This window comes from Capra hircus, chromosome 5 (assembly GCF_001704415.2).
Source record: "Capra hircus breed San Clemente chromosome 5, ASM170441v1, whole genome shotgun sequence".
Taxonomy (NCBI): Eukaryota; Metazoa; Chordata; class Mammalia; order Artiodactyla; family Bovidae; genus Capra; species Capra hircus.
Window position 1 is genome coordinate 62,009,734 of NC_030812.1, and position 12,273 is coordinate 62,022,006.

General features: G+C 37.1%; 1 protein-coding gene across 13 annotated transcripts in view; it reads right to left on the reverse strand.

Moving 5' to 3' along the window:
* ANKS1B (ankyrin repeat and sterile alpha motif domain containing 1B) overlaps positions 1 to 12,273 on the reverse strand; it is a 1,150,317-nt gene that overhangs the window by 414,142 nt on the left and 723,902 nt on the right. For 10 of the 13 annotated variants that reach the window (XM_013964004.2, XM_018048142.1, XM_005680487.3 and 7 more), the window contains exon 15: positions 5,104 to 5,210. In XM_013964004.2, coding sequence (XP_013819458.1) covers positions 5,104 to 5,210 — 107 coding nt within the window. Of the gene's footprint in view, positions 1 to 5,103; positions 5,632 to 12,273 lie in introns of those variants that run through there. The other 3 variants (XM_005680489.3, XM_005680491.3, XM_013964005.2) reach the window with 3 other exon arrangements.

A 12,273-nucleotide genomic window follows, 5' to 3' on the forward strand; every position in this document is an offset into this window, starting at 1 on the left:
ATTAAGCTGTTGTCTAGATAAAGAATAACTCCCTCCTGGCTTTGACTTTTGGTTACCAACAGATTTTAAATGCCAATAATGGAAAAAAAAAGATATTTTTTCAAAAGTGGGTATGTAACTACTGGCCTAAATGAATACGGAGAATTATAACTGCACTTTCAATATAAAGCCACCTGTTTCAGAAATAGGAAGGCATAGGGAGTGTGGCAGGTATATTTCTTTTATACCCTTAAATCTCAGTAACTTTATAACATTTTCTTAAACAATATTTGAAACAGGAAAACATTGTGGGGGTTATTAGTCTTATTTTTAGGGGTAATTTATTTTTCTGCTTCCCAAGTTTAACTTCTTACTTGGATCAAGATACTTAAAAGGTCAGTTTTATCAGGTCAAATGCAAATGGTGCTCTTATTACAGAAAAGTTATGCAAGAGAGAAGAAAAGAAGTAAGTTGACTAGCATGTAAAATGTACCAAAAAAAAAAAATGAAAAAAGGTTTGAATTAAATACTTATAAGGTCAGTCTTGCTCAAATCTTTGGTTCAAATGGATGACTTCCAAGACCTCTGTGACTCTACTTCTGTGTCTAATAGGCAGTACTCACTTTGACCTTCAGTAAATTCTTTATGAACGCTACCTACCCAAGTGTACAAAAATGCTAATTCATGTAGGGCTCTTGGTATTATTTCTATATCTTATTCTGTATGCATTTTGAAATTTTAATAGTGGTCGAAGCATCCAAGTCAACCTGGATGGCAACTGCTAGAAAGCACAGGAAGTGCTAAAATAATGAGCTGGTATAATTTCTTTCCTTTCCCCTTTTGATTAGAGTTTACAAATATGACTGTCTGCTAAAACATGGTGAGGCTAGTGGTCAGTTCTCCAAGTTAGAGAAACTTCTTACTATGGTCTTTGGATGACGAATCTATCATAACACTGCCAGTGTTTAAATGTTATCAGTATCTATATCTTTCTTTACTCTACTCCAAGCTATGATAGATTTTTACCTCTACCATTGCTTACTGTAATTTGCTGCTGAAAAAACAATTCCTGGTAAGTAATATGCTGAAGGATGGTGAATGGTGATTATATGAAAGGATGAATGACAAGATCCCCATGATATAACGTGTGTATACACATGTTTGTGTTAGCACATGAAGGAATGTATATGCAATGCTCATGCAAATAATATGATAGGTCTAAGAGCAATACTGTAACCTGCTTGAGGTCAAAGGTAATACCCTTTAAGGGTTATTGTTATACCCTTAGTAATTTAATTAACAATGCCATTAGCACATAGGAAATGTTTAAGGAGTGTTTGTTGCATGAATGGATAAAAGGTACTAATGCTCTATGTCCCCACTGGCAGGATGAGGCTCTTAGTCCTTGGCTGGATGTCCATCTATAATAATCTGCTGTGGATCCAGTTTTTATGGGGAGATTTCTGTGTGCACTACATTATGCTAGGAGTGCTAGGAAAGCAAGGCAACCGAATACGCAGAACTTGGACTCGAAGACCTTCTAGTCTAGTTGGGGAGATAAGATATATTCAAGTGAAAACTTAACTCCCAATCCTGGAGAGTAAATAATGGCATGCCAAATGTAATTTTTCATGCCAAATACAACCCCTACATGAAATCGAGAAAAGAGATGCTGCTAAGTACTGGAACCCTTAAGAAAAGCTATAGAAACAAGGCAGAAATTGAGTTAGACCTTTGAGGATGAAAGAGAGGAAGGAAAGGAAATAGCTGTGACAGCTGAGGGAGTGTATAAATGAGTATTCATCAGGACAAGAACAGATAATTTGAGGCTCACATATTAGGAAGCAGCCATTAGCATAGGAAAAGACATGATGATGGAAATATATCCAATAAGAAAGTAAATCATCATGAGCATTTTATACAGTAATCATTTCATACTTGAACTCCTTAGTGAAAAAAAAGTAATGTTGAAAGTCAGACACATCCTATATGTTACAAATTTGGGGAAAACAAATGGGATATCAGAGGACCATGGTGGCACTCCCAGAGGCTAGTGAGTAGCAGGTAGACATGCTGAAGTAGATGGGAGCTGATAACGTGACTTCAGAGGGGATGGACAGGTAGAGTGGGGCTTGAACAAGGCTTCAAACAAAGGATTTCTGTGTTGAAGGGACTTTTGCCACATAGATCTAAACTTTCCCAAAGTCTAATGTGTAATTTTGTAATTATTCTTTGTACCTATTTCCACTTATTTTATATTTTTAAGGACACATAAATGTCCTGTGCAAAACTATTCTGCAAACCAGGACCAGACACATAAAGAAAAAGTTTTGAATTTTAACATCCAGGTATTTTAAAATGATTGATACATAAATAAAATCAAGAATAAGTTTTAAGAGCCCAAAGGAGAAACAATAATGGATAAATATTTAAAAATAAACGAGTCCTTCTTTTCTAACAAGGTCCTTCTTTTCTGCCTAGGAATTGATGTAAAAAATCTTTATTAAAGTTAATCACAGCTGTGTGGATAAATCATTCATATATTGTGTTTATGTGTAAGAGTATGTAGAACAGTTATTAACAAAAAAATTTGCAAAGCTTTCAATAAATACTTTGAAATTTACTTATATGGGCCCTTCGAAACTCATATTCATTATGGAATATTGATTAAATGAAAAATTAACTCTTGAGAATGTTTCCTAAATAAAGAATATCTATGCATGGATGCACTACAATATTTCAACCAACATTAATTATATCCTTTTGATGTCTCTACTGTCTTGTTCTAAAAAGCTAATAAGACCTGCACTACATCATAGTTAATAGGAGTGTGGTGCTTGTTGCTTAGGCAACAGAATGAATAAATGCAGGTCAGAATGTGCTTCAAGAAAAACAAAAGCTAGAATATGATACCGAATGGAGACTAAGCAGGTCCAACAGATTTTTCACCACATTAATGAAACCTATTTCTTAAAGTTGGCTGATCATATTAGTGTACTTTAACTAAGTTCATAATTATGTAAATTAGATTATGGAGATCAATAAATAATTTTTATAGAGATAGAAACTGATTTTTTATAATGCTAGTAGCAAATAAATGGTGTAGAGCAGCATGCAAAGTGATAATTGATGACACTGTTTTATGATTTGCTTCATTTTCATAATTAGCTCCTCTGAATAATAATTCAAATTTTAAAAATTCTATCTTGTATAGAAAGTGTTTGATTTTTCTGAATTAACTATGTTTTCTTAATTTCTGAAAAATCATATATAATAATTTGAATTGAAAAAATAAAGTCGACAGTCTATGGAGAGGATCAGACCTTGGTTTTGTCATATATGTCCAGATACATTTTGGAGTGTTTATACATATTTTATTCATGAATGCTTTTTCCAATCTCCAAATGCTTATTGGAAACATGTTTGATTAACCTTTGCATTGGGTTTTCAAAAAGGGATTATATTTACTCTACAGTGTTTAACATTCAGAGGAAAATCATGCTGAATTAAAATCTTTCAAAGTAGATAAATGATCCAGAGAATCCAAAGACCTAGCTAACTTCTCACGGGACCAGAATAAATTTGGACACAGGTTTGAGTGGGAGTGAGAAAGCCTTATTTCAAGGAGAGATAAGGAGAAAGAATAAAGACTCATGCAAATGTGCAATAAATGTAATAGCTCCTCTAATTCTTGGTGTCATCTGTTTAGTGTCCTAAGGCTGTCCTAATTCTACTCAGTCTGTCCTAAGACTCTCACAGGAACTGAAGCAAATTGTATTCCCCCCCCCCCATTTCGATAGCTACACAATCTGTCTAATCAGTGACAGTATTCTTAAACATGAGAAAAATAATAGTTGCTGCATGTCTCATTATTTAAAAGTGGGTTCATTAAGAGTTTTATGGGTACAATTACTTAGGGCTCATACGTCTTACTACATGGATGCAGCTTAAAAAAAAAAGCTCATGGGACACACATTTTTGGAGAAGCAAAAGTTTAACAGTTTAAATAATCTTCAAATCTACAATAGTCAAGTCAAGCTTGGAGAAAATAATCTAAAATGAAAATAAAAAGACGTGCCTAGCTCTCACTATAATGTCATCAATTTTATTATTAATAAGCCTCAGGTGTAAGCTCCAGTATTTTATTTAGAAATAGCTATTAATTGTTTCTGCAAGCCATTTTGTACTACATGCCTATGTTAAGTATTTTCTTTCTAAATTTAGGAATTAGTAATGTGTGTGATGGGACCTTAAAAGCAAAGAAAGGTAATACTGACTGTGACGTAGCTTACCAGGGGAAACTGATGAGCACCGGGGGAGGCATGTGAATGGTCACAAAGCTGTGTTATGGGTCTGCACAGTTCCCCATCCTCCTTCCTCACCTATGTTCACCACAGCGGGAAGTTTGCATGACCAGCTTTAGACTGCAGGCAGACCAGTATTCAGAAGTACACGAATGTACTAAGTCCATCAGCCTCTCTTTCTAGATATTGACAGTTAACTGATGGAAGTGTTTGTTTTCTACCTAGAATCATAAACAATACCTTGTTGCTCTTCAATCAGCATGTAAACTAAGCGAAAGCTCTCTATAATAGATCATTCGAATCAGTTTGCTAATGAACTAAAGGTCATCCACACAATTTAAACTCCTTATTGAACAATTATAAGGAAAAAAAAATGATCTTCAGACCATAAACACAACAAATTTGTTTAATTAATCACTAAGTGCTGATACCCAAATGAAATGTTTCAGGAATCTAGAATTAACTGAAGAGTGCTATCATCATCTAACTGGGTATTCTGAGATGACAGATTTATAAAAATCACACAAAGAATGACAGGGAGAATATAAATGTTAATCTTCTTTCACTGCCTATAAATAGTACTCTCACCGGTTCATTCATATAATACACATGTATATGGATGCACATAGATCTCATTTTTCAGCAAGTGCCTATATGTTACACAGTCGGTTCAGTCCTAAGGGCATCCAATTTTCTAATGCAGTTACATATATAAAACTGACCAGTTTTGGTGCAAATCAGGCTGCCTCTGAGCCGTGTAAGACACATAAGAAGCAAAGACAGACAAAAGGCAGCTCTGTGGACACAGAGAGCGTCTTACCATAAACTGCACATTGTCAAATCCATTAGCCATCAGGTGGTTCTCGTACTGAGGTAGCCCAATGCTTTCCAACCATTGTCCCACTGTTTGGACAGGGCATCTGGGTCCTGTAAGAGGATGAAGAGGGAAGCGTTTAAGCAGGGAGTAGCCGTCCACGGGGTAATAGCGGTAGTCCTGGGCTGAGAGGTGGCATTGCCACATCATGCTCCTGGGAAAGTTGCTATCAAAGGAGCCCGCCAGCTTGACAGATTAATGTTCTCAGCGAGAGAGCAAAGTCAGAAGTAAAACATAGTTTGCCAGGCAGGCTGTGGAGTATGACTTGATCCTAGCTCCACATTTCTTACATATTAATCTTTACTACCGACCAGTACGTCACACAGCCCCCAAAACCAGGCAGCAGAAGAAGGCATATCAAGCTGTCAGCTTAGGCTGGTCTGCGTTCTATGTGATTGTTGGAGTACTCCACAATGAGCAATGCACGGCCAGCAGCCAGAATTCTTTTTATCAAGTACTCCTACACTCATCAGTATGCAGCTCCATGCTCCTTGCTCCCCCTCGCTCGCTCCCCTTCATTACCCAGCCCAGGCTACACCTCGCATTTTCAATAATAGCCATCAGATAAGGCAGATTTTTTTTGTCTGCAAGCTGTAAGCCTGCTGCTGCTGCTTCCTCCTACACACCCATCCAAGCGTCAATCTTGAATGATGAGAGCAGTCAAAACAAATGCAGAAAATAGCAAGATTCAAAAGCAGACTAAAGTGCTTAAAACTGAATTGAATCTTCATACTGGTTATACGTTACAGAGCTATTTGTTGTGGAATTTTACGTTTCAAAAGACACCAGGAAATGCAAAGCTTTAACCATAGCTTATAGGGGAGCCCCTGACAGGTTCTCTTTTTCCTTTCCTTTTCTTTCCTTCCCTTTCTTATTTTTTTAAAACGCAGCACAGATAAATGTTTCCGATCTAAAGCTTTACAGTGTTGGAGAACAATTATTCTCTTTCTTTACCGTGCTGTATCAAAATGAGCCTCTCTGAGGTATTTTTTTTTTCCTTCTTGAATTGCTGCAAAATACAGAAACTGCATTGCAATCTTGAAGTCAAGATAATTCATTTCTCATCTGTGCGGCTTCTTACAAACAAAAATATTATTAGGCACAAAACATCGTTTCCCCTCTGATATTTATAACCCAATCTACCAGGGTTGACATTCTAAATTAGGTATAGAGGTAACATTACTGGGTAGAATTTTTTAATAAAGAAGAAGAGCCCTAACCAAGAATAATTTAAGAATAACAGATGTAAATGTGTGTTTTACTGAATGGCAGACAGACTGAGTAATTTATTTAATAATTGAGAGAAACTGGAGATTAATAATAGAGCCCATAGGAGTAGATCATGAAAAGAACAGACTCTTAAGATTGAGAGAGAACTTGCAGAGAGGTTAGTCTAACCTCCCTCTTAATGCAGGAGTCCCTTGAAGAATATTACCCAGTTTAGGCTTGAATACAGCCTGTAACAGAGCTCTCACTACTTATCAAAAAGCCTCCACTTATTAGGAAGGCTGCTTTTCTTCCTGCTGTTGTTGTTTAGTCACTAAGTTGTGTCTGACTCTTGGCGACCCCATGGACTGTAGCCCACCAGTCTCCTCTGTCCATGGGATTTTCCAGGCAAGAGTACTGGAGTGGGTTGTCACCTCCTTCTCCAGGGGATGTTCCTGAGCTAGGGACTGAACCTGGGTCTCCTGCATTGGCTGGTGGATTCTCCACTGCTGAACCGCCAGGGAGGCCCTAGCTGACTCCTACTCACTGGCTCCAGCTCTGCCTTTGGAGTCACACAGACTGAGAACACTGCCTTTGCCACATAAAGTGTTTTAAAAATTAAAGATAACGCTCATCCCCCCAGAATAGTGCCTGACACATAGTAAGTGCTCAATAAATATTCATTGAATTAATGAAACATCACTTTCCTTCTTTCCGCAGATCTTATCTTTCTTTGTTTCCTTTCTCTTTTGAAGAGTACTGTTGACCTCCCAAGCACACAGACATTAAACTGCAAAGCATCTTACATTCTTTCTTTCACCACTGACATCAGCTCCCAAATTCCAGTCATCCCTCATCATAGTATCTCTTGGCTCTATTCCCTTAATTCAGTTCCTGTTTCATGTTTAGAGAACTGACACCTACTGTGATTTTGCGTTCTGAGTTCAGGCCCACCTGGCCTAATACAACTATGGCTTCTGTGTTCATCCTCCTTCCTCTGATATTTCAAATTCCAGTATATACATGGTTGTCAGAATAATCTCTTTAAGACAGTTTTGATTATAACTCCTTGTTTCAGAACACTTCCATGGTTTTTTGTTGGCTTCAAAATAAAAAGTCACATGTACCCCAGTATTCATTGCAGCACTGTTTAGAATAGCCAGGACATGGAAGCAACCTAGATGCCCATGAGCAGATGAATGGATAAGAAAGCTGTGGTACATATACACAATGGAGTATTACTCAGCCATTAAAAAGAATCAATTTGAATCAGTTCTAATGAAGTGGATGAAACTGGAGTCGATTATACAGAGTGAAGTAATCCAGAAAGAAAAACACCAATACAGTATATTAACACACATATATGGAATTTAGAAAGATGGTAATGATAACCCTGGATGTGAGACAGCAAAAGAGACACAGATGTATAAAACAGACTTTTGGACTCTGTGGGAGAGGGAGAGGGGGAGAGGGTGGGATGATTTGGGAGAATGGTATTGAAACATGTATAATATCATGTAAGAAATGAATCACCAGTCTAGGTTCGATGAAGGATACAGGATGTTTGGGGCTGGTACACTGGGATGACCCAGAGAGATGATGTGGGGAGGGAGGTGGGAGGGGGGTTCAGGATTGGGAACTCATGTACACCCGTGGCGGATTCATGTTGATGTATGGCAAAACCAATACAGTATTATAAAGTAAAATAAAGTAAAATTTAAAAAATAATAAACTCCCAATTCCTTTGATGACATTTTGGGGTCTTCATGATTACTACAAATCCTCTAATTTTATTTCCCTTTCCCCAAGTTCCAAGCAGGTGGAATTACTGGTTATAATATACTTGTGTTGCTTTTATTATGTCTCCATATTTATGCCTCTTCTTTGACTTTGGATATGATGATATTTTATGAAACCCTTTCTAATCCCACCTAACAGGAACAAATCTCTTCCTTATCTGTTTTCAGTGGCATTTTTAGATCATCTATTATAAGAATATTTTTTGTCTAACATTATAGTTATTTGTGTACAAGATGTATTTCTTGAATGTAGGGATATGTCTGGCTAACATTAAAAGTAGTAATAATTCATTATGCACCTGCTAAACCAAATAATGCAATTTTCATTTCACAATTCAAACTGTAAAATCCTCCTAGTTTCAGATTAAAAAAAAATTCTTAAGTCTATCCCAAGTCTCTGAGTTCTTTGTTTTAAAAGAAAACAGCTAGGTTTTTAAATAGAACCAATCAGATTCTAGATCTCTTAAGAAGGTCAAAAAGTTTGTAGCAGTTTGGGAATCTATTTAAGGGGATTCGAGTTGCTCAATATTACCTGTACAAGCAGTTGAAAGCAAGATGCTATTTGTCCTTGGCCAGTTGTAAAGCTGACGCAGAGTGGAGTTAAAGTGGCATCAATCACAACCTCTCCTAGGGTCACACTCACATTGTTTTTCCTGATCCTTCCTAAGCTATAACTAGGTAGATAAGCTGCACAAATGTTGAGCAAACATGACAATAATGTTTTAGTTTGGTAAGGCATGTGCTAATTGACCAGTTCCTCAAATCCCATCTCATTTCTTAAGATGCACACCATGGACCAAGTACCCTGACGAGTGCTACATGCATTCTAGGCATTAAATTGTCTTTGTTAAATGAATGAACACATGACACGGAAATGACTTTCATGAGATTTTCATTTCTTAATAGAAAGAGAGAGAAGAGGAGAGAGGGAGATTGAGAATGAGTGTGCACGTGTGCGAGACAGGGAGAGAGTGAGGGAGGGAGGTTATGTCAAGGTCCAGGCTGCTGTACAAAAACAGTTCAGAGAAAATATGGGTTACTAACCACTTTACCAATCTTTTATAGACTAAACTTTTTTTTTTTAAACTCTTCAATCATTCAGTTTGTATTCAGTAATTCTCATATGTTGGAGAAAGGTTTTCATGCACAGGGGAAGTGAATTGGGAGAAACTGGGGCACGACTGAGCGACTTCACTTTCACTTTTGACTTTCATGCATTGGAGAAGGAAATGGCAACCCACTCCAGTATTCTTGCCTGGAGAATCCCAGGGACAGAGGAGCCTAGTGGGCTGCCATCTCTGGGGTTGCACAGAGTCGGACACGACTGAAGCGACGCAGCAGCAGCAGCAGCAGCAGCAGCAGCAGCAGCAGCAGCAGCAGCAGGGGTAGGGGGAAGAGGTGAGGGAGAGGCAGGAAGAAGAAAGAGACCTTGAATCATGGTGCTTCTAGCTTTGTTAAAGTTTTTTCTCATGAGCCAAACCATTGAAAGAACCCTTGTTTGGGTATGAAGCTCACTTTAAAAGTAGTGTTTACATATATTTCTCACTTTACTTGAAATACAAACATGGCATCACATTATTGGACAGGCCTCATTATTCAACTGGAACTTCTCTAAGTTCCAAAAGTGAGACAAGAGGAAGGAAAGAAAAAACTAACAGGTACTAAGATCTACTATGTTCTAGGCAGTGTGGTGTGGATTATTTAGCCCACTTTGCTCTTTGTTGTTCTTGTTTAGTCACTAAGTCATCTTCAATTCTTTTGTGACCCCCATGGACTGTAGCCCACCAGGCTCCTCTGTGCATGAGATTTTCCAGGCAAGAATATGGCCAGTGGAATTGGGAGGAAAAGGGGAATAATTGATAATGGATATGGGACTTCTTTTTACAGTGATAAAGTGTTTTAAAATTTACTGTGGCAATTGTTGTACAACTCTGAATACACTACAAACTACTGAATTATACAGTTTGGGTGAATTGAATGACATGTAAATTATATCTGAATGAATTTAGTTATCAAATAATAATAGTAAAATAAAAACAATTAGTTCTTAAATTTTCTATAAATTTGTAATGACACAAAACAAATAATTGCATATAAGAATACATTATTATTGGTTTACATATAAGTATTTTTTTTTCTTTTTCTATTTTTCTTGGTTACTCCTTCTCCCAGTATCTTCAAACCACCCATGTCATCCATTCTCCCATCAAGGTAATTCATGTTAACAAACAAGTATGTTTCTTCATATGTATGTATCCATTGTCAAATCTGTCTCACACACATACCACAGCTATGTACAAATGTGTATGTTTATATATATATGTATATATATCTGTAGAATTGATGCTTTTGAACTGTGGTATTGGAGAAGACTCTTGAGAGTCCCTTGGACTGCAAGGAGATCCAACCAGTCCATTCTGAAGGAGATCAGCCCTGGGATTTCTTTGGAAGGAATGATGCTAAAGCTGAAACTCCAATACTTTGGCCACCTCATGAGAAGAGTTGACTCATTGGAAAAGACTCTGATGCTGGGAGGGATTGGGGGCAGGAGGAGAAGGGGATGACAGAGGATGAGATGGCTGGATGGCATCACTGACTCGATGGACATGAGTTTGGGTGCACTCTGGGAGCTGGTGATGGACAGGGAGGCCTGGTGTGCTGCAATTCATGGGGTCGCAAATAGTCGGACATGACTGAGTGACTGCATTGAACTGATGGGGGTATTTTTGGGCATCATTTCCTAAAATTAGAATCATATTACACATTTCTGAAACAGACTTTTCTCATTCAACAAAGCGTTATGAAAATTCTAACAAGTAAATAAGCTCTAGTTTGTTCTTTTAAATAGTTGCATAATAGTCCGTAATGGGTACATGATACTTGGTTTAGTTCTTTGCCTGCTATCTCTAGATGTAACTTTTCAGCAGACTCACCCAGTTTTCCCCAGTGGTAACAGCTAGTGCAACTATAGTGTGATATCACAACCAGATATTTGGCACTGATAAAAACCATTGATTATTCATACTTCAGTAGTTTTATATATACTCATTTGTGTGTGCATGTGTACATGTTTAGTTCTATGCAATTTTATTACATGTATAAACTGTGTGACTATCACTTCAGTCAAGATAAAGATAGTACCACAACAGGCACCTGCTATCTTGTCATAGCTATGGCCCTCTCTCTCCCTATCTGCTTTTTAATCTCTGGCAACTACTAATCTGTTCTCCAGCTCTGTCATTTTGTCATTTCAAGAATTCAAGAAATCAGTTTATTTTTTACAAAGGTAAAAAGGCAATTCTATGAAGAAAGGAGAGCCTCTTCAATGAATAATGCTGAAATAATTAGAGATCCATATGCAAACATAGATTTTAATTCATATCTCATGCCATGTATAAAAGTTAGCTAAAAATCATAGGCCTAAACATAAAACCTAAAACTAAAAACACATAGAAGAAAATTTAGGAAAATAATTTGGGAAAAATCTTGAACTTAGGTTAGGTAATAAAAGCACAATTCTAAAATAAAAAAATTGATCATTATAATTCATCAAAACTTTAAAATTTTAATCCTTTCTGTACAATAATGAAAAGGCAAGATGCTAACTAGAAGAAAACATTTGCAAATTGCATGTGATAGCATACTTGTATTCAGAATATATAAAGAACTCTCAAAACTCACTAACAAGGAAACAAACCAATTTTTTTTTTTTTTTTTTGGCTACACCGTGTGGCATGTGGGATCTTAGTTCCCAGACCAGGGATCAAACCCATGCACCTTGCATTGGAAGCACAGAGTCTTAACCACTGAACTGCCAGGGAAGTCTCTAGAAACAAATCAATGTTTTTAAATGGGCACAAGATTTGAACAGATATTTCACCAGAGAAGACACATGGATGGCAAATAAGCTTGTGAAAAGATGTTTAACATCATTAAGAATGTGCAAACTTATAATGAAACCATAACATGATACCACTTGTGGTTTAGTCACTAAGCTGTGTCTGACTCTTTTGTGACACCATGGACTGTAGCCCTCTGTCCATTGGATTTCTCTGGCAAGAACACTGGAGTGGGTTGCCATTTCCTTCATAACGTGATACCATTTATTAAA